Source organism: Myotis myotis, unplaced genomic scaffold (genome assembly GCF_014108235.1).
Source record: "Myotis myotis isolate mMyoMyo1 unplaced genomic scaffold, mMyoMyo1.p scaffold_m19_p_12, whole genome shotgun sequence".
Taxonomy (NCBI): Eukaryota; Metazoa; Chordata; class Mammalia; order Chiroptera; family Vespertilionidae; genus Myotis; species Myotis myotis.
Window position 1 is genome coordinate 2,305,279 of NW_023416316.1, and position 26,700 is coordinate 2,331,978.

General features: G+C 60.4%; 1 protein-coding gene across 1 annotated transcript in view; it reads right to left on the minus strand.

Moving 5' to 3' along the window:
- The window catches only part of LAMC3 (laminin subunit gamma 3), a 50,884-nt gene extending 24,666 nt beyond the window's left edge, over positions 1 to 26,218 (minus strand). Inside the window, exons 1-8 of the mRNA XM_036329328.1 lie at positions 25,783 to 26,218; positions 14,136 to 14,440; positions 10,052 to 10,182; positions 6,777 to 6,943; positions 4,555 to 4,743; positions 4,357 to 4,474; positions 3,856 to 3,954; positions 1,113 to 1,249 (exon numbers count right to left, since the gene is read on the minus strand). Of these exons, the coding sequence (XP_036185221.1) occupies positions 1,113 to 1,249; positions 3,856 to 3,954; positions 4,357 to 4,474; positions 4,555 to 4,743; positions 6,777 to 6,943; positions 10,052 to 10,182; positions 14,136 to 14,440; positions 25,783 to 26,155 (1,519 nt within the window). The 5' untranslated portion in view covers positions 26,156 to 26,218. The remainder of the gene's footprint in view (positions 1 to 1,112; positions 1,250 to 3,855; positions 3,955 to 4,356; positions 4,475 to 4,554; positions 4,744 to 6,776; positions 6,944 to 10,051; positions 10,183 to 14,135; positions 14,441 to 25,782) is intronic.
- Positions 26,219 to 26,700: the final 482 nt, after the last annotated feature.

Sequence of the window (26,700 nt, forward strand, 5' to 3'; positions counted from 1 at the left end):
CGGAGACCAAAAAGGTTGAGAACTTCTGTCCGAGGGTGATGGTGAGACAATGGGATGAACCCAGGGCCGCGCTCAGAGTGAGGACAGACAGTGACTGTCCTTAGGAGCTAAACCAGGGGTCCCGGGGGAGGCCAACATCCCAGGCTCCTGTGCCCCTAACATCCCAGACTCCTGTGCCCCATTCCAAGCCTCTCTCTGTCCTGCTTTCTGCGCGGCGTCCAGCAGAGGGCGCACTGCCCCCACGCCTGGGGCGCCCTGGAGCCAGTGCCCGAGTTTCTGTCTCTGGCTGACACTCTCTTCCTCCCTGGGGGAGATGTAGGTCCCGCCCCTCCTGGCCCAGTGCCTCCCCCCCCCCCCCACCTCCGCCATGGAGCACGTCTGGGGTCCACGCAGGCTGGGATTTAATGCAGAGTTCAGAGCTCTGATGCTCTCCTGCTCCAAAGATGCACCTGTGCCACCTGGAGTTGGGGACCTAGGGCACCATGGTGCCCCTGGACCCTGGACCCTGGGCCCAGAGAGAACACCTGCACAGCGGTTGAGAGACAAACTCAGGCGCTGGCAAACCCTGGTGCCAACAACTATGTTCTGTTACCTACCTTTTCCCGGCCTCAGGTGCCTCATCTTTCAAAATGGGAATGAGAGCACCTACCTGCGGGGACTCCGTGAGGTTCCCTGCATATAAAGAGCACACGGCCTGGCATACAGCAGGTGCTCAATAAATGCAGGCAAGGACCTTGAGCTAGATCCCCAGCACTGGGCTATACCAAGGCAGGCCAGTCTTGACCTGGAGTGATTGGAAATTCCCCCACAGGATCCGAAGGCTGCCTTATACCCCACCTTGCCCACAAGTATAAGGGATGCTGGAGGCTGAGGAAAAGGCAGGGCCGAGGGGGAGCAGAGGGGTGCAGGGGGGCATTGGAGCACCGGTGGGGGCAGAGGGACCCACCTTGCATGGCTGGCATGGGTGCCTGCGGGGGGCGTCTGGGCTGGGGCCAGAGGCTGCCCCTCCTCCGTCTCCACCCTCCCACCACTGCAGGATCGCCCAGAGCAGGATGGCCGCCCACCGGGGCTGGGAGAGGCCCGTCGGAGGCGGCTCTGGGGGCTCTTCTTACCCAGGCAGAAGTCGGAGAGGATGTGGTGGGCCCGGAACCGGGCAGCGGCCGCACACACCTTGGAGTGGCCGTAGCAGAAGCAGCTGCTGCAGCCGGCTGGGTTGTGGGGCTGAAGGTTAAAGGTCCCTGGGCGACATCTGAAATGGAAGCAGGCCAGGCCCACGGGGCCAGGTGAATGGCTAGGCTCGGGGACCCCAGCTGGACTCATGCAAGTCCAGAAGCCCCGGGGATACGTAAACCAATGGTTTTCCGGATTTACGGAAGATTTCAAATTCTAGTACAGAGAGTCCAGTGGCTGCTTCCGCCAGCTTCCCCGATGGCCACACCGACACCACCACAGGACACCGATCAAAGCCAGGGACTCGCACCGGTTCCCATTCCTGAGAGCCCGCACTGTTCTGGGATTTGCCCCTTTCCCACAAACGTCTTTTCTGCTCCCACAGCGTAGCACTTGGTTCCGTCCTCCGTCTCCCCAGCTGCTCCGTCTGCCCTGGCTCCCACGACCTTGACACTTTTGAGGAGCACTGGCTGCTTGATCTTGTAGCATGTCCCTCGCTTTGGGCTTGTCTGGTGTTTTCTCATAATCAGACTGAGGCGATGGCTATTGGGAAGAAATGGAGGCGAAGCGCCTTCTCGCCCCAACACATTGTGGGAAACGAGACCCCTGCGCCGTCACTGGTCACGCTGACCCTCACCACTTGGTTGCGTGCTGCCTGCCAGGTTTCTCCGCTACAAAAAGGTCAGACTTAGTTGCTGGAAGCAAATCACTAACCCCGCCCACCGGCAAGTCCAGGGAGTTAGGCTCCCCGTCCTGGAGGGGGCGGGGTGAATAAAAGATCGTGGACATGGCTGAGCCCACCATAACATCATATGCATTTTGAGGGAGATGTCTGGGGGCAACGAGAACATCCCGTTTCTCCTTAAAGTCCCGCCCACTCATCGCAGCAGGCCTGCCCCGCGGCACTCAAATCCTAAGGACGATTTTCTCTTTCCCTCCTTCCTTCCTCGTTAACAATCTGGAATTCTTCTGCAGGGAAGACGCGGCCCGTAGTCCCGGGTATTTATTTACTCATCTCTTCGCACTGGGTGGACTCCGTTAGAACCCAGCACCGCGGGATTGCTGTGGCTCCGATTCTTCCAGCCTCTGGACTCAGGCCCCTTCTGGGCTGGGTTTTGTTTTTGTTTTTTGTTTTTCTTGGTTGTTTTTAGACCTGTTTTTGTTTTTAAGCACTTTTTAAAAAAAAATCTGTTTTCCTTTTCTGGCGCAACAGGACACGCGAGTTCATCTGCCTTTCCCCACTCCAGCCCCCGGATCAGCCATTTCTCCCAGGAGCCCTGAGAGGCGATGAACAAACAGAGTCCTGGTCTGCAGCCCGGGGCCCATCTGAGCCGCCCAGACAGCAGAACCTGATTCATAAGAAGCGGCTGCTGCCCCAGCGCCCCGCAGGCTCCGCAGGACACACGTGGGCAGGGCTCCCATCTCTCAAATGGGCGGCAGCTCCGGGTGAGGCCCTGCCCAGGATGGGGGGGGGGGGGGACGACAGAGCCGTGGGAGAACCGGGTGGGGTCTGGTTCCCCGACTCCATGCTGCCTCCTCACGTGAGGGGTCGCGGGAGGAGGGAGATGAAGCAGGGAGTCCAGTCCCCACCCCAGAGCCCACAGGCCATGCGTGGACGAGGCTATGGGCAGAGTCAAAGCCAGGGCCTGCCACTCGGCTTTGGCCCTGGCTTCTTCCTGAACCAATACGGGCCCAGCGCGGACGCCCAGAGTAGACAGTCTGCAATGTCAGGCTGTGTCAGATACTTCACACACAGGGCCCGTGGCCAGAGGAGCAGGGCCCGGGCAGACTCTGTGCTGGCTGCAAAGGGTTTCAGAGTCCGGAGCCAGGAACACAGCGTGCGCCTGAGGACGGAAACCACGTCTGTGGGCCAGCCCCACTGCGGAGCTCGGAGCCCCAGACACACGAAGGAGGAAACTTTGCAAAGTCCTTCTGCCTAGCTGAGCTTTAAATGCTGCATGTGCACCATGATGGGATGGCAGAGAGGTGGACCTCAGCTCAGCAGGAGCTCCGTGGAGCAGGGCAATGAGAAGGATTCCGAGGTTACGACAGGGCTCATGATAAACACTGCTGTGCACACTAGCGTGCCCGCCCTGGTGGGAGATGATGCGGGGGTGGGTCTGGTGGTAATGTTCCATTAGTGATGTCTGCCCTGGTGTGGGATGGGAGGGTGTGGCAGTGCTCCATTAGTGATGTCTGCCCTGGGGTGGGATGGGAGGGTGTGGCAGTGCTCCATTAGTGATGTCTGCCCTGGTGTGGGATGGGAGGGTGTGGCAGTGCTCCATTAGTGATGTCTGCCCTGGTGTGGGATGGGAGGGTGTGGCAGTGCTCCATTAGTGATGTCTGCCCTGGGTGTGGGATGGTAGGGTTATGGGACGGGTGTCATATATTTGCTGTCCCTGGATTAGATGATCTCTCCTATCCTTTTCAGCGATTTCTTTTCAGGATTCTGAACTAGAAAAATAAAGATGTATTTTCAAGGCTATGAACCATTGGTGGTGCTGGGCCACAGCATAACAGAGTAATAAAACCTTCAGATGACTTCCTAGATGGCAGAGCCATGGGCTCCAGGAAGGTGCCAGGAGGGGGGTGCCTAAGTCTGCGAGGACCCTGCCCCTTGCTCCTCGCACCACCACAAGCCTGAGGCCACTTCTCACAGGCTCATTGCCAGACGGGCTCACCCACCTGTCACACTGGCTGCCTTCCACGTTCTCTTTGCAGGGGCAGCGCCCACTGCGGGGGTCGCAGGTGCCCAGGCTGCCGGCGGGATGGCAGGTGCAGGGTCTGCCAAGGAGATAGGACGTGGGGAAAGGTGAGCGACTCCAGAGAGGAACAGCCTGTCCTCCTGGGAAGAAACCCTCCACTCTCCCCACTCCTGAGAGGAGAGGGGCAGACGGGCCCACGAGCCTACATCCCCCGGTTCACTGCTCCCCCCACGCCAAGGAAGTGACCATCCGCTCACCTGAACAGCAATCCATCTGCCGACCCACCACTCATCCGTCGATCCATTCATCCATCCACTCACTCGTCCATCTGTGCATCCTTCCATCCACCTGTCCACGTACCCATCCACCCACCTCTTCACTCACCCATCCATCCAACCGTCCATCCAACCGTCCATCCAGTCCAAATGCCCCGCCACGTGCCCCTGCTGGGCTGCCCACACCCACGGCGCAGCCACCTCACCTGCAGCCTCCCTCGCTGAGCGAGTGGAATCCGGGCAGGCAGCGGTCACACTTCCAGCCCGTCACGGTGGCCTTGCAGGTGCAGGTGCCCGAGTCGTCACACTGCAGGCGCAGGGAGCCTGGGGTGGGGGTGAGGGCACAGGGCATCAGGGGCCGGAATGGGGCAAGGCTAGCTGCTGGGGCAGCAGGGCCCACTCACCTGCCGGGTGGCAGTCGCACGGCTGGCAGGGCATCCAGGGCTTCCAGCGGTAGAAGTTCTCCTGGCAGAGCTGGCAGTGTGGCCCGGCTGTGTGGTTGCGGCAGTGGAGGCAGCGCCCACCGTGGCCCGTGCTGCGGAAGAGCTGCTGGTCGAACACGCACTGCTCGGAGTGGCCGCTGCAGTTGCAAGCTGTGGGCAGGCGGTGGGGGTGTCAGCGGCCGTGGCATGTGGCAGGACGGGAGTCCGTGCCAATCAGCCTCCTTCTGTGGAAGGAGCAGGCAGCTCGGGAAAGGTCATAAATGGAGTTCAGGCCCGGCTTGATCAAGGATATGGAGATCAACTGATTGATCTTCCAAAACAGGGTACTTTTATGAGCAGAGGGGGCACCATTAATAAATATCCCAAAACACAGGGCCCTCTGAGGCAATCGAGGAGGGACAGTCACCTGGTCATGAATCAGACAGGCCGCCTGGGAGTGGCAGTGTGGCTCACTCCAGGATCTCTTGTGGATCTGTGTGAACCTGGTCCCCAGTGATCATGGGGTAACTCAGAAGCACGTCACCCTTCATTCACTCATTGATTCATTTAGGACAACCTACGTGCTAAGGATGGCTCTGTGATGACTCCTATGGTGAGCAGGGCAGGGGCGGGGAGCCAGTGAGCAGTACGATCCCGGCTCCCGCGCGCACACTGCACACTGAGGCGGCCAGATGCAGCAACCCGCGCACACCCTGCGGGGGGGCGGGCGCTGGGAGCTGAGGAGGGGCCCTACAGCTGTCCTGGGGACTGGGGCAAGCCTTCTCTGAGGGAGTCACAGCTACAGGGGCATCTGAGGGGTGAGCAGGAAGGAGCTGGCCGCTGCAGGAGGGGACGGGAGGGAGGGGAGAGTCCCAGGCAGGAGGTGAGAGCAGAGATAAACTGTGGAACCAGAGAAGAAGATTCACCCAGCGTGTGCAGGGGGTGGGCGTGTCCTGTGAAGGGCAGGGAGGAGGGTGGGGACGCTGTGCAGTGTGACAGGACAGGGAGGGGTGCAGGGCCAGCCCAGAGGGCTAGAGGTCGGCTTGACCCGGAGGCTGGGCAGTGAACTCCTCCTTGGGCCGAGGGGCTGTGGGGGGTTAATAGGGGAATGCAATCACACTTGCACTTTCAAGAGCCCCCAGGGCCGCAGGCAGGGAGGGCAGGAGGGAAGCCGGGCCAGCAGGGAAGAGGGGGCTTGGGCGCCCAGAGGGGCGATGGGGCCCTGGCTGCAGAGAAGGATACAGATAGGCTGGAGGGATGCGAACCAGGCTGGATTCAGGGCTCAGGGGCTGCTGGGACCGGGGGTGGCGGCGGGTCAGACACGAAGCCCCCGTTTCCGGGCTGGTGACTGGGAGGACAAAGATGTGACCACAGGGGTGAGGACGTGGCCAGAGCAGCATCTGGCCTTCTGTGTCCTCACCATGGAGACGGCTCCAGGCTCGGAACGAGTGAGCCAGTCAGCACGGCTTCCTCGGCTGTGGGAGGACTCCCTGGTGGAGGCAGGCCAGCGAGGGCAGCAGGAACCCATTAGGGTCCCGGCACCCTGTCCCACGGAGCAGGCTGTGCCCGCCCTGTCCCAGCTCTAGCAGCCAGTGACCCGACCCAAGAGGACAGAGGGCCCAGGGCCCAAACCTGCACATGCTACGCTCCCGCCAGCGGCGGCTAAGCCCGCTGGGAGCCGGTGCCTGACACCTGCTATGCACCAGAGCCTGAAACACGCAGATGACGATCGGGGAGACAGGCTGGGGCACCAGGCTGGGAGGAAGGTGGTGGGTCCCCTCACCCACCCCATGCGTGCACAGCCCCATGTCCCTGGAGAAGGGCTCACAGCCCCGTCCTCTCCACATGTGGTCCAAGCCACATCACAGGGGCGGGAACATGGCAGGGCTGCCGGGGGCTGTGGGACAGGCTGGGACCGGGGTAGCCTGGCTTTCATTAGCAGCAGTGGTTGCAGCAGTTGAAACAAAGGAACAAGTTGGGGGACCTTCCCAGCCCTCCCACAACAAACACCTCCACTGTGGGGGACTTGGTGGGGGGGAGCTGCGGTGGGGGGAACACTGACGATGCCAGGCCCACCTCCTGTCCAGCTCTGGCAGCTGAGTCCCAGCTGCCACAGGCCCACCCAGGAGCAGCCCCCACAGCGGGTCCCGGGGAGCTTGTTTCCCGGCCGGCACCCCGGGCCCCCGGAGTCCCAGGTCACTCACGCAGACACTCGTTGGCGGCCTCCGCTGTGCCCCGCGCCCACGGGCGGTCCTGGAAGAAGGGCAGGCAGCGCTCACAGTCCGTGCCCGTGGTGTTGTGCTGGCATCGGCAGACCAGCCGGCCCTCCGCGTCGGGGCCACACTCGCTGGCATGTCCATTACACTTGCACCTGGGAAAGAGCGTGGAGGACAGGGGCTCAGAACCGAGAAGGCACTGGCTCGGGGCGGCCCCACGGGGTCGGCAGAGGAGGGGTTAATCACCGAAGCCTGCACTCAGTGATGAGTTTTATTGAAGACCTACTATGTGCCCGGGACAACAGAAAGAGACAAGCGGTTCTGAGCTCTGTTGACATGTAATCCCATTGCACGTCACAAGCTCTAGCCCATTTCACAGATGGGGGAACTGAGGCACAGAGAGGTTGCCCGAGGCCGCCCGTCAGTAATGGCCACTTTTGTGAGGCTGCCTTTGCAGGCTCCTGCCAGGAGGAGCCCCCAGGGGCCGAGAGACCCAGGAAGAAGCCTCTGACTCCGGGGTTGAGGCGGGCCAGCTCACAGGGCAGTGCAGGGGGTGGGAGGGGCAGGACTCTGCCCAATGAGGAAGGGGCTGCTCCTTGCAGAGGACACCCCCCACCCAACTCATCTCAAGTCCCCAGTGAGTCTGTGCCTTGGAGGGCAGCCCTGGCCCTTGTACCACCTCCCCCTCTCCCTCCGCTTCACTCCCCCCAGGTCAGGAGACGGCTGGAGCTGGGCAGGCACAGAGAGGTGTTCTGGGGGCCATACCCGTGGGGCTGTCCCGAGCGGCCAAACCCAGCTGCTTAGAGGAAGGCCACGGCGTCCAGCTCCCAGCCTTCCGCTGCGCCGCTCCCGACCCGCTCTCCCTGGAGCCCCGCTGCTGTGGTGGGAGGGACCGTAACTATCCCCATTTCACAGATGGGCAAATGGAGGCTCAGGCCATGAAGTGACGGATGCTAGCGGCAGAGCTAGAATCTGAACCCGGCTCTCCTACTTTGCACAGACCCCGAGTTCCTGGCCAGCTCGCCCGGGCCACTTTGTGGCTCCCCATAAGCTGTGTCCCGCACTCGGGCCCCCGAGGGCGTTGAAGCAGCCTGACCATGGCCAGTGCCCACGGTGCTGTCCCTGCTTCGGGGACACAGGGCTTGGGAAGGGCGCAGGGCCCAGCTTCCTCGCCAGGCCTCCCTGGGAGCCCAGGGTGGGCAGGTAACACCCAGGGTTTCTGGCGGAGGCGAGGGGGCACCAGGCAGTGTTGGGACAAGAGACCACCCGTGTTCCCAAGAGGTTGCTGTGAACACCTCCCTTCCCCATGAGGCCCTGTGACCCCGAGGGAAGCAGTGAAATTCGTGTAGGCCACTGTGGGCGGACACAGGCCGCTGGGACACCTGCTGCAGGCCTGGGGGTGGTCCAGCTCTGGCAGCTGGGGCCCAGATGTTCTCTGGGGCCAAGCCCCTGACAGCAGGCGCTGGAGCCCACTCCATCCGCCACCCTCGGAGAATACCTCCTCCGGGTTTGACCTGAATCAATGTGGGGTGGCAGGGAAAGGGCGCAGAGGGGCCGTCTCAGACACCCCCATTTCCCCTTTATTCCCAGGCCCCAGCCTTTCCTGAAAGGCGCTGACACATTGAGTGCAGACAGCTGGACCCCATGTCCCTCCCAGACTCTTCGCCTCTCCAAGGCCCCCCAAAGCGTCCCTGAACCATGGGAGCCCCCTGCTCCCTGCCCCCCAGGCCATCACTCCCCCCGTCGAGCTGACTTCCCGTCCTAAATAGCTTTCGGACCCACACGATTTCCCCGGCCTAACGCCATCTCCCACGGCCGCCACCTAATATTCCGGCCGTTTCTCTCTCTTCTTCCCCACACGGTTGCCAAATGTTGGAGCATTTTAAAAATCCAATCCTGCCTGGCCAGCTCAGTGGTTGAGCATCGACCTATGAACCAGGAGGTCACAGTTCAATTGCCAGTCAGCGCACATGCCCGGGTGGCGGGCTCGATCCCCAGTGTGGGGCCTGCAGGAGGCAGCTGATCAATGATTCTCTCTCATCATTGATGTTTCTATCTCTCTCTCCCTCTCCCTTCCTCTCTGAAATCAATAAATATATATATATGTTAAAAACACGCACCAAAACCCCCACACAGCTCCCCACTGACTGTACCCACGGCCCTGAGAACCTCCATTCCAGCCCCAGGGCCTTCTCCTGGGTCCTCAAGTCCCAGGTCTCGCACAGGGTGGCCCTCGGCTGGAATGCTCCCCTCCTCCAGCCTTGGCGGGTCCCCTGGCCGCGCACAGCCTGTCCTGGCCTCCCGTCCTTGTCATCCTGGGGCAGGCTGCCGCCAGATTACTGAACCTGGAGCAGGAACCCATCCGTCTTCCTCGCTACTTTCCCAGGAGGGACCCGACCTGCGTTTATGCTGAAGATCTCTCGTGCCTCCCCGGCTCCTCCGCCCGCCTTGCACACCCGGTCCCGGGCGGCCACGTGTGCGACCGCCTGGATGTCAGTCCCTGTTCCTGGGAGGGGAGACGCTTACACAAACTAGCGCTGCTGCGGACTGCGGACTGCGGACCAGGGCCCGACCGCACGGCTACCGCCCCACAGGAGAAAGGCGCTGAGCGTGGCGACCCTTCAGAGGCGCTGGGCTGGCCATGGGGCTTGGGAGCGGCCTGAACTGAGGTGCCCCAAAGCCGCATCAAACAGTGCGGAGCCCGGCTATGCCCAGCCCCCAGGAGCGCTGGGAGGCAGGGGGTGGACGGTGCGCTGCTTATAAAATCAGGGCGCTGGGAAGGAAGGAAAGCTTTGAAAGCTCTGCATCCCGTGCTGCTCCTGGTCGCCACCCACCAGCCACACGCACAACACGCTCAGTCCGGCTGCAATGCGAGCGCATGTGAGCCGGGACCTCGGAGCCGCGCTGTGTGCTGTGAAAATGCCACTTGATGGCAGGAATAAAAGTGCCTGCGAGAGGGAAGGAAGGAGGGAGGGAGGAAGGGGGAGGGGGGAGGGGGGAAGGGCCTTTGAGGCAGAGGGAACGGTGGTGCCCAGGCCAGCATGTCCCTCACGTGGTGGTGGACGCAGCTGATGGGAGAAGCTGCAGGAGGTGGGCTGGGAGGCGGGGAGCAGCCAGGCGGCTTCGAATGCCGGGCCCAGGGGACCAGGATCCGCTCCCTGTCTCTCCCGTGGGCACAGAGTGGCTTCTTCACCCCCCCCCCCCCGCCCCGTGGGGCGACACCACGCGGCAGCCACCCTGCCGCTCTCTCCGCCTTCACCCACCTGCCGCCCACCGAGAAGTCGGACACGGCGTAGTAGTAGGACTGCAGCACCTTGGGGTCCTTGAAGATGTCATCCCCAAACGTGTTGAGCCGGTCGAGCGAGATGAGGAGCTCGGTGCTGGTGACCCACTCCTGGGGGGGCACAGGGAAAGGGCTGCCGTCAGCCGGGAGGCCCAGCTGGCCTGTCCGCGGGTCTCCAGGGACACACGGACAGGCCACGCTCAGACGCATTCCAAGGACACTGCCGAAGTCAGGAGCCTGCGTGTCGGGCTCCTGCCAACCCGGGTGCCAGGCCACTGCCTGGCTGTGCAACTTTGGGGAAGTTGCTCAAAGTCCCGGACCATCCCTGTCCCCATCTGTGACATGGGCCAAGGCACAGCGCCGGGCCCACAGGGACTTGGGAGGATGGCCGATGACACCAGCGGGGTGTGGGGTCTGGTCACCTGACTCCTCCCAGTGGCTCCTGCACCCCATTCTAGAGGTCAGCTGGGGGAGAGCATGTCCCAGCGCCCTTCTCTCCTGCTCAGCGAGGCCTGGCGGGGGGCAGGCCCTCGGTTTATAGGTGCATCACATGCCAAAGATCAGTGGTTGAGCGTCAACCTATGAACCAGGAGGTCAGGGTTCGATTCCCAGTCAGGGCACATGCCTGGGTTGCGGGCTCGATCCCAGTGTGGGGCGTGCAGGAGGCAGCCGATTAATGATTCTCTCTCATCATTGATGTCTTTATCTTTCTCTCTCCCTTCTTCTCTGAAATCAATAAAAACATATATTTTTTAAAAGATCAGGCTTCCACAGACAAGTCACCTGTCCCAGGCGATGTCTGTCCCTACAGAACCCCCCCGCCCCCCACAGGAGCAGGGACTGGGGGCCTTTACTCGCTGCAGCCCCAGCCCCGGGCTCTGCCCACGCAGCGAGCACTCCATCAACACGGAATGAGCGCTTCCCCCGGAAGAGCTGGTGGGAGAGAACCACGTGAAGGCTGACATTTTCATCCGCCTGCTGTTTGTGACAATCGGTCGCTGCGGCTGGATTTTAATTAGCATTTTAATTCAGCGCAGGAGCTCCTGGTGCAGCAGCCAGGCCGTTAGCACAGAAAAGGAGCTCCTGGCAAGGCCCGTCTCCTCGCCCCAGCAGGGCTCAGGCCAGCCAGCCTCTGCGGCTCCCTGACCTCAGCGACCCGCGAGCCTGCTGCCTGGGACCCTGGGCCGCTGCGGAGGATGCTTCAGCGGGGGGGGGGGGGGGGGGGCAGCTCCGGGAAGCTCAGTGGGCACCTCAGAGAGTTTGTACGTCCCCGTCTCCCACATCACTTCTCAACACCCCCGTGCACCCAGGGATCTGGTTAGAAGGTGCCTCATGATCCAGAGGCCGGGCGGGCCGAGACTCCCCAGGGATGCTGGCTCGCGGCCTCCCAGGAGCCTTGTGAGTAGGGACCGTTACTGAGGCAGGAGAGTAAGAAGCTGGGAAATTCCTGGGCAAGTGGAATGGGGAGACCGAGACGAGATAAGTAAACGAGGCCAAACAATTTGAACAACGCACAGCCGGCCTGTGAAGCTTAAGACCTTATCTTCCCCAACCAAGGACACTTGAGAGCAAATGGTTTACACCTCCCCTCCCTGAGCAGGGAGCACAGAGCTTCGTCACCCTGGTCAGAGCTAGAGAACAGAGACCCAGTTAAGGCCACTGGCGCCGGCCGAACCCGAGGATGGATGAAGTCGGGGAACAAGTAACAAAACCCGGTTAGAGCCGGCAGGACCCAGATACAGCTCAGCAGAAAGCCGACCAGGGACCATCCCACACGCCCCTCCACGCTCATGCTGATGCATTGGCGGATTAAAAACGCACCCGGAAAGCTGATGAGTATTCTGCTGAAACCTCCCCCTGAGATTCTCACCCACAGAAGAGAGATACAAACCTTCAAGGCAAAGGCTACCAGCTCCGGCGTGCTCTAGAGTAGTGGTCGCCAACCGGTGGTCCGCGGGTCCGAAAGGCTGGCGACCGCTGCTCTAGAGCATGCCCATGCCTTTTCTCGGGCCTGAACTTTTTACGCCCCTGCTCCTAAACGCCAAGGGCCCCCAAGAGACTCACAACCAGGGGAGCAGCAGGCAGCGCAGCTCATCCCGGGCTAAACCCCCCGATCCTGCTTCCAAGGCCCCCTTTCTCTCTGACTACCCAGTGGCTGACAGCAGCCCGTCCTGGCTCACTTCTTTCCTGTGACATTTCTCGGAGCCAAAGCAGAGCCCCACTAGGCTCTCCTGCTGCCTCCTCTGCTCTCAGCCCTTCCTTTGTGTCGCTGTCCCCAGCTTTAATAAACGCTCTCTCAACATCACGGGGACTCTTGCTGTGAGATCTTTCCTGCACGAAGTCAAGGACCCACACACAATGCTGGCTGGCCCATGGCAGACCCGCTCTGGGCCCTGTCCCCTTTCCAGTGACATTAGTGCCCCCATTTTACAGATGAGGAGACTGAGGCTCAGAGAGGGTAAGTGCTCTGCTCCAAGCTGCACAGCAGAGCTGGGGTTTGGGTCCCAGCTTTAACCACGAGGCAGCCTGTCTTCCTGCATCTACCCCAACACCCTCATCACACCAGGAGGCCGGAGGGCAACAACCTGTCCCCCCTCTCCAGCCCCCCCCCCCCACCCCCCCACCCCCCGTCTCCAGCCGCACAACCCTCCTCTGGGTTCCTGCCCTGGCTTGTGGCCCATGGCCTGCTCCCTCAGGCTGCTAAAATAACAGGAACTGTGTCCAAATCTCCCTGAGACCCCGGGGGCAGGAGTTGGGAGAGGATTTGCTCCCTCAGCCCAACTGTGTGGGGCCCTCCCTGAGGCCTCCAGGGTCATTTTAGGGCAAAACTGGAGCCCTCAGGGACACAGGCAACGGGCTTTTGCAACTTCCAATCACTGCAGCCAAAACTGTGAGTGGGGACGCGGATCGAGTGGGGACTCGGGTGACTCTGGACAGGCCCCGGTCCGGAGTGCGGGGTGGAGGAGGTCAAGAACGGTGTGCGGCGGTGACTTTTAGCTTCAAAGCGTGAATGAGCACCCTGTGTGCCCAGCCCATGCCGGCCACTTCATAGCTGACTGTCCGACGTGCCGGCCACGGCCACAGAGGCTATTTAAGTCAAAATTCATGAGAATGAAACAACATTTAAAATCCCGTTTCTCAGACGTTCGAGTCACACCGCAGTGTTCTGCGGACACCGAGGCCCCGGCCGCCCCTGCGGACGGTCGGCAGGTCCACGCCCCCCGCAGCAGAGAGCTCTGCTGGAGGCGCCGCCGTGGAGCACCCCCCGGGGCTCCGGCCCACAGCTCATGCTCTTCCCACTCTCTCCCTTTCACCCTCGGAAAAGCCCTGAGACACACAGGCGGGCAGCATTGTGGGGTCACAGAGGGAGGAAGCGAGGCCCTGAGCCGGGGTCCTGGAAGGAGCCAGCACACTCAGGTTCTGGTCTGGGCTTCCCACCCCTTGAGCCCCTGGGCTACGCCCTCCCCTCCCCCGGCCTCAGTTTCCCCACCCCCACAGGAAGGGGTCAGTGAGGTGGTGGTGGTCCCCCGGCTCCCGGGAGCCACAGGCTCTGACACGGGAGGCCAGGAAGGGACATCTGTCTGCATGTGCGCCCTCTTCTACCAAGTCCATCATCAGGTGCCCACGGGAGGTCTGGACACAACAAAAGCTCCTGTTGTTTAAAATCTGAAAACCAGCCTGGCCGGCGGGGCTCAGGGTTGAGTGTCGACTATGAACCAGGAGGTCAGGGTTTGATTCCCGGTCAGGGCACCTGCCTGGGTTGCGGGCTTGATCCCTGGTGTGGGGCGTGCAGGAGGCAGCCGATCCATGATTCTCTCTCATCGTTGATGTTTCTATCTCTCTCTCCCTCTCCCTTCCTCTCTGAAATCAATACAAATATATTTTAATAAAAATAAATAAATCTGAAAACCCTGGGATCTCATGGGTCTCCCTGTGTCCTGACGCTTTAGACTTTCCTGTGGTCCCTGGACGCCATGTTCCACCCGCAGCCCAGTCCCAACCCTCCGACCCCTGCCCACCCCCACCCCCCACTCCCCCAGCCCCCAGCCCCGCTCCTCTCCGACCTGCAGCGCGGGGCTCTCCTCGAAGTTGTAGGCGCTGGGCCGGCCCTCCAGGGTGGAGAAGGCCACGTTGCCCCCGCTCAGGGGGGAGATGTCGCTGAACTCGGAGGTGCAGAAGGCCACACGCTCGTCCTGGCCGGGACGCAGGTAGTGGCCCTCGGGCCGGCCGTAGGTCTTCCCGCAGGAGGCGCTGTAGAACTGGTAGGGCTCCCACGGGCCGCCCGCGCGGCTGCGCTTGTAGATGGCGAAGCTCTCGGGGCGGCTGGTGTGGAACTTCAGGCGCACGTAGGTGATCTCGTAAGCTTTGCCTGCGGCGGAAGACACCCCCACCTTAACTCGGTCCTCCCAGGGCCGCTCCATCCCTCCCACATCTGCAACTTCACCCCGGCCCTTTGCAGCCGGCTTCTCTGAGCCTCCACACCAGCCACTCCTGCAAAGCGCCTCCACCAAGCACCCCCTCGGCCCAGCCAGGGACCCCACCTTGCTTCCCTCCTGGGCCACTGGCCACTCCCGCCCCCCACCAGGAGTTTCATACAGTGGGGTAGTGCTTGGGAATAAGAAGGAATGAAGCACAGAGGCTCCTCCAATTACGATGGGGTTACGTCCAGATAAACTCATCGCAAGTCAAAAATACTGTAAGTCAAAAATGCATTTACGCCCGGCCAGTGTGGCCTAATGGTTGAGCACCGACCTCTGAATCAGGGGGTCACGGTTCGATTCCCGGTCAGGGCACCTGCCCGGGTTGTGGGCTCCATCCCCAGTGTGGGGTGTGCAGGAGACAGCCGATCAGTGATTCTCTCTCATCAGTGATGTTTCTATCTCCTTCTCCCTCTCCCTTCCTCTCTGACACCAATAGAAATATACTTTTACAGAATGAAAGACCATAGGACCGGGCAATTCCACTTCTGGGTCTGCATCCAAAAGAACGGAGGCCGTTACATATTTTTATAAACTGGGCCTCACGTCCATTAGGATGGTTATAATTTTATTTTTAAATATATTTTATTGATTTTTTACAGAGAGGAAGGGAGAGAGATAGAGAGTTAGAAACATCGATCAGCTGCCTCCTGCACATCTCCCACTGGGGATGTGCCCGCAACCCAGGTACATGCCCTTGACCGGAATCGAACCTGGGACCTTTCAGTCTGCAGGCCGACGCTCTATCCACTGAGCCAAACCGGTTTTGGCGAGGATGGTTATAATTTTATTTTAAAAATATATTTTATTGATTTTTTACAGAGAGGAAGGGAGAGAGATAGAGAGTTAGAAACATCGATCCGCTGCCTCCTGCACATCCCCCACTGGGGATGTGCCCGCAACCCAGGTACCTGCCCTTGACCGGAATCGAACCTGGGACCTTTCAGTCTGCAGGCCGACGCTCTATCCACTGAGCCAAACCGGTTTTGGCGAGGATGGTTATAATTTTATTTTAAAAAGGCAATAAGTGCCGGTGAGGATGTGGAAAATTCGAACTGTTGGTGGGGATGTAAAATGGTATATTTGCAAAGAAAAAGTCTGGTAGTTTCTCAAAAATTTTAAAATAGAAAGACCATATGATCCAGCAATCCCACTGCTGGGTCTGCATCCAAAAGAACAGAGGCCGGGTCCTGAAGAGCTACTCGCACACCCACGTGCACAGCAGCATCGCTCACACGCACAACCCCAGTGTCCGCCAACAGAGGACGGACACACAAAATGTGGTCCGTCCACACCACGGGCTTTAAAAGGCAAGGCAATGCCGACACCTGCTCCCACAGGATCGAGCCCTAAGGACAAGATGCTGAGGGAAATCAGCCAGTCACCAAACGCCACACACCACCCATGCACCTGAGGCCCCCGGAGGAGGCAAACTCACAGAGACAGAGGGAGACGGTGGGTGCCAGGGGCCGGGGGAGGGCGCGGGAGTCAGTGTTTGCAGGGGACGGAGCCTCAGCTTGGGAAGATGAGAAAGTTCTGCAGACGGACGGACGGACCGACGGACGGACGGCGGTGACCGCACAGCCATGGGAACGCTCTTTTCTTTTCTGTGTTTTTGTTTGCTTTTTGTTAATCCTCACCCAAGGATGTTTTCCCATTGATTTTTAGAGAGAGTGGAAGGGAGGGGAGACAGAAAGAGAGACACATCAATGTGAGAGAGACACATTGACTGGTTGCCTCTCACGCGTGCCCTGACCAGGGCGAGGGATGGAGGCTGCAACAGAGGTACGTGCCCTTGACCGGAATCAAACCCGGGACCCTTCGGTCCTCAGGCCGACACTCTATCCGCTGGGCCAAACCAGCTGAGATTGAATGCTCTTTTCTTTTTTTTTAAAATATATTTTATTGATTTTTACAGAGAGGAAGGGAGAGGGATAGAGAGTTAGAAACATCGATGAGAGAGAAACATCGATCAGCTGCCTCCTGCACACCTCCTACTGGGGATGTGCCCGCAACCCAGGTACATGCCCTTGACCGGAATCGAACCTGGGACCTTTCAGTCCGCAGGCCGACGCTCTATCCCACTGAGCCAAACCGGTTTCGGCATGAATGCTCTTTTCTTAATGGCACTCCACTGGGCACCTGAAATTGGTTAAGATGGCAAATTTCATGTTATACATGTTTTACCCCAATAAAAGAAAAACTTGAGTATCTATATGTATATCTATCTACCCCTGTACATGTATATATTCCAGCCCTTTGGAAAGGCAGTTTTGTGACTTGAAGAGCCATAACAATGTTCCTGGCCTTTGGCACGCGGATCCCCCCTCTGGGAGTTCGAACATGGAAAGGAACCTAAATGCATGAACATGGTCGCCGAGGTGGTGGCTGCGGGGGGCACTGGCACCACAAGGGCTCAGTAAGTTAGGGAATCACCTCAGGGACGATGCAGCCACGGGGACGGCGGCCACTCGTCTCCAATGTGCGAAGCGTAAGCCAGACGCTGAACGAAAAAAAAGACACACGACTCCCCTTCAGAACCATCTCATTATACTTAAACGCCCCTAAAAAGGGGCAGAAAGAGAAACAGCCACAGAAGGCGGGACTGTCCTCAGGGCAGAGTGGCGTCTTCCCTTAATTGTCTGCATTTCCCCACTTTTCTCCCGTGAAGCTTGTTTTAATTAAAAAAAACCGGAGGGAACACATTAAAAAAAATCTTTTTTAAGCGACCGGCTTGCCACGCTCGATGTTTTGCAAAGTTCCGTTGCGCACAGCTTGGCACTGGAACCCCACATCCGGGAAGACGCGGGCGCGGTGCCGGCGCCAAGGCCGGGCAGCTGGTGGCGGCTGCGGCTCCGGCTGCGGCTCCGCGGGGACCCAGGTGGGACTTGCTCACGCCCAGGAAAGGATTGGGGGGCAGGTCCGCCCGACTCCCGGGTAAACATCGAACAGCCGGAGCCTCCCGCGGGGAGGGGAGCTGGAGCCGCTGAAACGGTAGCTGGCAGCTAGATGCGTGATCGTGATCGTGATCGGAAAAAGACAGTCACCGGATTTCATGCAAACATCGGGCTGCTGGTCCTCCTCCTGCCGGGCCCGAGGTGAGAGGAGGAGCCGGAACATCCCAGGGGCTCAGCCAGCACTTTCTGTGTCAGGAGTTCCTTAGAAGAGCCAGCAAGCAACTTATCCACGCTTGGTGACGGAAAGGTTTCTGCCAAAGGCAACCTGAAGGCTGGGAGGACCCCGCCCCCCCACGCCCCCACACACCAAGGTCTTCCAAACAGCAACAAGCATTAAATTTACAGTTTCAACCCAGACCCTTACAAGCCCCAGGGGCCGACGGTGCTTCAGGGTGCGGTTGATTGAGGTGTGGTCCCAGCAGGAAAGCGGGACCAAAGCGCCTCCCCAGATGTAAACAGGGGCCACACTGCCGGGTAGAGCCTGGATCTGACAGACCCCGCAGCTGCCCAGCATGCTGTTCCCTCCACTCCGCACCTGGCTGGCTCCCACACATCCCTGCTCATCCCACTGGCTTAGCGAACCGACCACATGCCCAGCCTCCGTCTCCGCCAGGTGTAGAACGTCCTCCTCCCACATACTTTCCTGGCTGATGGCTACTCATCCTTGAAGCGGGGGGTGTGGGTGCCCCACTGGGCTCCCCCAGCCACCCTGGGCTCCTGCACCCTGTTATGTAAACACTTGCCTATTTCTCCCACTAGTCTTTGACCCCCTTGGGACAAGGGCTGTGAATCCTTCGTGCTGAGCACGGCGCCTGGCGCATAGTAGGCGCTCACTAAATGCTTGCAAAATGTGTGAGGAAGGACGAAGCACGATTTGTACTTTCAAGGGGTTTATGATCCAGTGACCACGTTGAGACAGGCAGGCCCAACAACATGGCTGACACGGCCACAAGTGTGTCTGCAAGCCCTCACCCCAAACAGCCAGCATTTAAAGCGCCTATTACGTGCCACCCACCTTGCTAAGGGCTTTCCGCACACTGTATCTTGAGACGTCCCCAAACAGTCCCATCATTGTGCAAGTTTTACTAACGAGGGACTTGCCCAACATCACGCCGAAAACAGCTGAGTCTAGTCAACGACAGGCCTGTCCAGCCCCAGAGTCGCTGCTCGGAACAGGCACCCCTCCGTCCAGGGCTCCGTGGATGCTCAGAGGAAAGGGCTGCCGGGAAGGGGGTGCTGGTGTCCACGAAGACAGCCACCAAGCCAGCGCCTTGAGCCACGTCCTCTCCCAGCAACTGGGACACAGTGCCCGTCAGGAGTGGCAGTGGGGCGGTCCGTCAGAAAGCCAGGCCGGCCCACATCCGGCACGGCCAGGCAGAAGGAGCTCGGCACAGGGAGGCTTATTTTGGGAAAATGGAAACAAAACAAAGGCCTTTAATTGGAGCCATCTGGGGAGCACGGACTGGGGGCGGGGCTGGAGGGGGCAGGGTGGGAAGCTGAGCGGGGAGTTCGTGGGTGAGGCTGCCCGGCCCGCCTCGGGCATTGGAACCAGGTGGGGAGAGCTGCTGCCGGCCTACAGGGCAGGCACAGCAGGGCCCTCAGCTCTACCCTCTGCCGCCGCGGCTCCCGTCCTCTCCCGCCCCAGCTCTTGCCAGGGTAGGTGATGGGGAACCCCCATGACCACAGTGCCAGGCACCATGAGAGCCTGCTGGAGCAGGGCTGGGCCCATCCCACTTCTCTCATCTTTGGGCTGAGAGTCTAAACCCCAAATACGGATCAAGAGTGTCAAGCCTATTGTTGTCTAATCTGGAGAGAGTGAACAGACTTTGTCTGACGTTATTTCCTAGGGCCGTGGTCCTCAACCTTGGCTGCACGTTAGAATCACCTGGGAATCTTTTTAAAATCCTGGTTTCTGGGCCTCATCCTCGGGAAATTCTGTTTCTTTGTTACCTAATGCTGTGGCCCCACCCCATAACAAAGACACAGAATTTCCGGAGGATGAGGCCCAGAAATCAGGATTTTATTTTATTTTTTATTTTATTTATATTTTATTGATTTTTTACAGAGAAGAAGGGAGAGGGATAGAGAGTTAGAAACATCGATGAGAGAGAAACATTGATTAGCTGCCTCCTGCACGCCCCCCACTGGGGATGTGCCCGCAACCAAGGCACATGCCCTTGACCGGAATCGAACCTGGGACCCTTGAGTCCGCAGGCTGACGCTCTATCCACTGAGCCAAACCGGTTCGGCAGAAATCAGGATTTTAAAAAGATTCCCAGGTGATTCTAAGGTGCAGCCAAGGTTGAGAGCCACTGGCCCAGGGCTTTGTGTTAAGAAGGATTCTGAGGTCCAGTCTGAACTGAGATGTGACTGAAATATACAAATGACAAGTTTGCAAAGAGAGGTGGCAGGACTTTCAAGACCATCCCGATGAATCAGGGAACTGAGGAGGGGCTGAGGGGAACGAGGAGGAGGGCAAACACAAAGAACATTCCAGAGTGAGCTGGAGATCTGGCCAATGCAGAAGTCAGCGGGCAGAGAAAGAGTCACGGTGGCTCCTGAGCTCTTACTTCAGGACCTGGAGAGGCCAGGGGAGGGGAGGATGCCGCGCCTTTTCGCTTTAAAAGCCCAACATGCAATTCGCCATTTTAACCATTTTAAGTGCACAGTTCACTGGCACTGAGTACCTTCACACAGTTGTGCAGCCATTGCCACGATCCGCCCCCAGAACTCCTTTAGTCTTCCCCAAATGAAACTCTACCAATTTCACAACAACCCCCCCAACCCCAGGCCCTGGCACCACCATCCGACTGTCTCTCTCTGTGACTTGGACTCCTTCAGGGACATCAGTTATGTATATAATAGCCTAAGCAACTGTTTCGGCAGGTGACCAGGACGACCAGTCGCTATGATGCACTCTGACCACCGGGGGGCAGACGCGCAATGCAGGAGCCGCCCCTTGGTGGTCAGTGTGCTCTCACAGGGGGAGCACCGCTCAGCCAGAAGCCGGGCTCACAGCTGGCGAGCGCAGCTGCCACAGCATTGGGAGCCTCTCCCAGCCGCGACGGCAGCAGGCGCAGTGGGCTGGGATGAGCGGGAGCTGCCGGACGCCCAGCCCCGATCCGGGCTCCTCCCTGGCCGCCTGCCGCTTGCCGCACTGCTGCATCCCTAGGGGTCCCGGACTGCGGGAGGGCGCGGGCCGGGCTGAAAGACCCGCCCCCCCCCCCCGCCCTGTGCACGAATGTCGTGCACTGGGCCTCTAGTGTAAGTACAGTCATACAGTATCTGCCCGTCTGGGCCTGGCTTATTTCACTCAGCATCCTGTCTGCAAGGTCCGCCCGTGCCGTGGCAGGCGTTGGGATCTCCTTTCTTTAAGAAAGTGACAGTCCATTGTACGAATAGCCCACACTTTGCATTCTCATTCTCCAGGGGACACTGGGGTGCGTCCGCTCTTTGGCCATAGGACAGCACTGCTACGAACAGGGGTGCCTTGACTTTGGGCCCTAAGTTTGAGGTCGTGTGTGACATCCCAGAGTGCTCGGATGGTCTGGTCAGGGCCCAGGCGGGAGACTGGGCGAGACGTGCAGGCGGAGTCCCAAACATGGACCACAAGCCCAACAGGCAAAGCCAGGGGCCTGGGCTGGGGAGGAGGCAGCTGGCGGCAGGCTGGCATGGAGGTGGGGAGCGGAGGAGGGAGGTGGGGGAAGTGGCTGGAGCCTGGGGCGTGGCAGGGCCAGGAGGAAGGCGGTGACCCGTGGGAAGGCCACAGCCTAGAAGGGTGGATGTACCGGGAATGCCAGGGAGCCGTTCATGCACGCATGTGTTCACTCGCTCCCGTGTTCCCTGGGAAGCCATCGTGGTGACGTGCTGGGGTTCATATCTCAGCTCCCTCACTGACCAGCTCTGTGGCCTTGACCTCCCCCCGATTAACTGAGGAAGCAACTTGAAAGTCGTGACTCAGTTTCCCCATTTTTACAAAATGCATAACAATAATAGGCTTTAATAAGTACATGCCTGCAAAGCACGTAGAACAGTCCCAGGCATGTAGCACGCGTGTGATCAAATGTTAGCTGCTACTCCATTCACTGGCCAGGCCAACATCTATGGGGCACCACTGTACGGGGGGCCGGCGCTGGGGTCCAGCCGTGAAAACAGGCGTTCCCTCCGCAGCTCGGAGCGTGGCCAACACACACGAACCCAAACCACAATGCACCACAATCCCGACTGTGACGGGGAAGGGTGAGGGGCTGCAGGAACGTATAGGTGGCCCTCTGCCCAATCCAGGGGGGCTTCCTGGAGGAGGTCACCCCTAAACAAAGTGGGGCAGACAGCACAGTCAACAGTTGCGTCACCAGGGCTTGGTGCAGACAGGCACACAGGAGGCCTCAATTGTTTATGTAGGAGCTATGGGTTATCCAGAAGAAAGCAGGAAGAGAAACTATATAGGAAGATGTAATCGCATGTGCCAAGAGCAGGAGGAAAGAGACCCTTTACAGCCCCGTGAAGGGCAGCTGGCTGCAGCCAGAGTGCGGGGTGGATAGGGGGGTCCGGAGGTGTCTGCATCCTTCCTGGGCCTTCCCCCTCCTGCAGCGCCTGGGTCAGTCCTGGCAGCCGGAGCCAGCTGGGCCCTGGGGTCAAGGGGGGGGGGGGCTGCTTCTGTGGGTGGAGGCTGACAGGACCGCTGTTCTGACCCCAGGACCTGCCTGGGGCCCCGCATTCCAGCCAGAACCCCAGGGAGCAGGAAGGAGGACTTGGCCCCCCAGCGCCGGGCTCAGCCAACGCAAACAGGGCCACCCACTCGACAGGAAGATGCATGGAGCCAAAGCTCAGGAGACCCCGCTGGCCTCGGGCCTCTCAGGGCCTCCCGCTGTCCAGCCCCCAGAGCTGGTCCCGTTGTGGCCGCATCAGCCTCCCGTTAGTGCTGTCCCTGCCCTGAGGTGTCCTTCATCCTTCAGACCCCAGCAGGGCCCCTCACCCTGGTGTGTCCCCTGAGCATACGTCCCTCACACTCCTGGGCAGCCCGGCCTCGGAGGGCCGGACACCACAGCCTCCGGAGACGCCCGAACGGATGCGTGGGGCAGCCACCTGCGCACGGGCGTGGGCACCCGCTGGAGGGTGGGCAGGCGGGGACCCACCCACCTTCCCCCTTCTCTGGGGGCTCAGGACTCATCTGCTCAGAGAACGGAGACTCGGGGGTCTTCCTGTCACTCCAGGGGGTTCCCAGGAATCCAAGAAAGTGGACAAAGAGATCCCCAACCCCGGCCAGACGCACAGCTGGACCCCCTCGCCTGTAACTGCCTGGGACGTGTGTCATTCCCAGTGCAGGGAGCTGGGAGGGGCCCGGACCCTGGGCAACTGATTTCACCCTCAGAGCCTCAGTTTCCCTGCTATGAAAGAACAAATTGTGCTGGGTTTGGGGTGCCGGCTCAGCGGGGTTCTTAGCATGTGGCGAGAACCCCCTGATTCACGTCCGTTGCCGCTGATGACCATCCACCTCCCCCCCCACACCCCCATCTTCCACCAGGTCCCAGCCCGCCGCTGCCGTGGCCTCAGCGAAGGGCCAGGAGCCGCCACACCCACTGCTGCCTTTCATCCCCGACGGGAAGGCTCAGCCTCAGCCGGCAGCCGCGATCTGGAACAGATGTCTGAGCTCCAGGGGCTGGGAAAGCAGCGACCTCCACCAGGGGGCTGGCAGGGCCTCTCCTCCCCCGCCCCTGCCCCTCCCCCAGCGGAGCGGCAGGGAGAGGCCACCTCGCCTGACGACAGAGCCCGGCTGGGAACATGGTGACATCCCCAGACCTCTTCTTCCCTCGATGTTATGCAACCCGTGGCTTCGCCTGGAGCAAACCGGAGGCCAATGGGACAAAGTGGGCCAACTCCGCGGGTCTGTCTCAATCCCTTCCGAGGGGCCACCCCAGGGAACCTCAGCCCGAGCTGCTCTCAGCAGAGTGACGGGGTCACACGCAAGGACTGTCACAGCTCCGGTGAGCACCTGGCCGACCGCCCGGAGGTGGCAACTCTTCTCCCCGTTCTACAGGGAGGAGTCCGAGGCCTGGGAGGGGCGGTGTCTGCCCCCCAGTGGCTGTGCGGGGCCTGAGTTGTGTCATTTGTACCCTATTCTGACTCCCAGGAGCACAGACGGAGGAGGTGACATTGTCATTCATTCATTCATTCATTCATTCATTCCTCGCTCCCTGCACACACACTTGCAGAGCCTCCTCCATGCTGATGCGGTACACACAGTGGAAGAACACAGACGCAGAGTGAGATTCACTAGTGTGTGAGTGTGAGTGTGTGTGTGTGTGTGTGTGCGTGTGTGTGTGTGTGTGAGAGAGTGTGAGTGTGTGTGCGTGTGAGTGTGTGTGAGTGTGCGTGCGTGTGTGTGTGTATGTGTGAGTGTGTGTGCGTGCGTATGTGTGCGTGAGTGTGTGTGTGAGTGTGTGTGTGAGTGTGTGTGTGAGTGTGTGTGTGTGTGTGTGTAGGGCCTTGGCTCAGGGCAGGGGCTTAGCCGCAGGTCCCCTGGTTATGAAGGGATGGAACTCCCCACCACTAACCGTTCTTGGCAGAGTCCAAGGAGGCCACACCCCAAAGCACAGGGCCCCGCCCACAGCCAGCGCTGGGGAGATGGGAGCTGCCCCCACATCCAGACACCTCCCCGCCCTCCCACCTTGGTGGTGCCGGGCTGAACCTTCTGCCCGCCCCTGGATTCCGCCGACACATGTAACACATCAGCTAAACCCGCATGCTCTGTCATGGAACAGCCTGTCTTCCTCACACCTCCCATCCTGTCCCAGATTCCTTCTCCTGTGGCCTTGGGGTCCTGCCAGCCCCATCCACACCCCCCACCCTCAGCCTTCCTCCCCCATTGGTTTCCTGTCTCCCTGTCTGGACAGAGACCACGCCCATCTAGAAGTCCCACCTCGAGGTCCTGACAGGCTAAGGGAAGGTGACAAGGCCCAGAGAATTGGGCTTCTTGGGGGTCGCAGCCAGCGCCACATGCTCTGCTGAGGGGCCCAGCGCCCCCCACCTCACTTGAATGTCACCACCCCAAGGCACTGCCCCCCAGGCTAGGAAGAGCCTGCTCCATTGACAAAGCTCATGTCAAGGACTTTTTGCTCCGACCCTGGATATATTGCACACAGATGTTCATATTCAGACTGCACTTAGCAGCTGTGTGCCATTGGGCAAAACACTTAACCTCTCTGAGCCTCACTGTGTTCGTCTGAAAAATGGGGATGCAATCCCGTAACTCCTTCTCCAAACGGCTTGGCTCCAGATGTGCTTTGCAATTGCTTTGCAATTCCAAACTTCTCAGAGTTCAGAGAGATAACCCCGGACTGCATTCACACCCCAGCGGGGTCTGGAGCCACAGGCTGTACTCAAAGGAGATTTCAGCAGCAAAATGTATGCATAGTCACTCTAAGCAGAACACACAAGGTCCGTAAACAGCCTCGGGTCACACTGAGCAGCCAAAAGAAGTTATAAAAATGCTTTGCGCTTTCAAAGCTTAGGGAGATTCTGGACCCGCAGATAAGGAAGTGGAACCAGTGGAAACACCCGCTCCCCGAAAAGGCTGTGGAGGCTGCAATGGGTCCGATACTTAGCTCAGGGCCCAGAGGCCCTGGATTGGGCTGGGCTTGGAGGGGGGAGGGGCACTCCCAGTCCCGCCGTCGGGTAGGCCGAGGAGCAAAGGGCTGGGTCCAGACTCTGGATCCTGAATCCCAGGGATCTAGGCCCCTGCACCTTGGCCTGGGTTGGGGGGAGGGGGCCGGGGCAGAGCAGAGAAGCCAGGCCACCGGGTCCAGCTACCCACCAGCAGCACGAGCCCGGCTCCTGCTCAGAGGGCTGGACCTTCCCGGGGATGAAAGCCTCAGCTCCTGCCCGAGGACACCCAGGGCTGCTCAGCCACAGGGACTCACCCAGGCCCGAAGGGGAGAGAAGCCCCAAGATGAGGCTCCTGCCTTAGGGGGCAGACCAGTTCACCCCCACAACCATCACGGGGCACCCAGATGCGCTCCCCTGCAAAAGGCTCGGGGCAGACTTCCTGCCCCTCCAAAGCTCATGTCAAGGACTCCAGCCCCAGGTCGCACCCACGTCTATCCAGCTCCGGGGGCCCCCCCAGCCGGGTCTGGGGCCACCGGCTGCACTCAGGTGAGATTTCAGCAGCCCCCTCCCATACAGGGTTTTACAGCCGACCCAGGGGCGCAGCAGCGGGGCCTCTGGCCCGCCGTGGGGTGGGGACAGAGGCGGGTGGCGGCGGTGCCGAGCCCCCTTACCCAGGCGAAGAGTGATGTTGACCGAGGTGGGGTACTGCACGCCGAAGGCCATGGACGGGCTCTGCCACCAGGTGCTGTCGTCCTGGCTGTGGAAGTCGGTGAGGTAGGAGGCGTTGTGGTGGCGCTGGGGGTCCGCGGCGTCGCAGCGCTGGCACTGCGCCCCGGCGCCGCCCTGCGCGCCCAGGTGCGGGCAGAAGTCCTCGGGGGGCCGGCCGCACGTGTGCGAGGCCTCGGCGAGCCGGCCGAACGCCGCGTTCTCGAACTCGGGCAGGCACCGCTGCGCGCGCCCCGCGCCGTCGTAACACGCGCCCATCCCCGCGCGGGCCGCCCGCGGCACCAGCAGCGCCAGGCCCAGCAGGAGCGCGGCCGCCATGGTCCCCGCACCGCCGCCCTGCGCCCCGCGCTCCCCTCCGGCCGCGCGCCTGGCTCTCTGGAGGCTCAGCCCGGTGGGCGCGGACCGAGCGGGGCGCCAGGACCCTCCCCCGCTGGCGGGCGGGACCCACGGCCGGGTTGGGAGGGACCGACGGCGGGGACCGCACCGCTCAGTCCCTTGGCGCTGACCCCACCTGGCGGACGCGCCCGGGAGTGCCCGGCTTCGGAGCAGCCCCAGTGGCCCTTCCCTGGCCCTGCGGGGAGGGGGTGTCCCTACCCTCGAGCTTGGTCTTGATACAGCTTCGTTGTCGCTGTTGTGAGTGTCAATGGCTGGTCCTTAAAGGGAAACTGCTCACCTGTCCCTGTTGGGTCCTGAGATGAAAGGGGACCTCAGGGTCTCCCCTGGTCTTCCCCTTGCACCCCTCTTTCTAGCAGGAAGTGGGTGGTTCCTCACGTTCCCAGGCTTTGAGAAGTGCTTCTGCTGCTGGTCCCTCCCTCTCTGCTCTCAAAGCAGAGATTCCAACCTGATATCTGTGACCGAAGGAG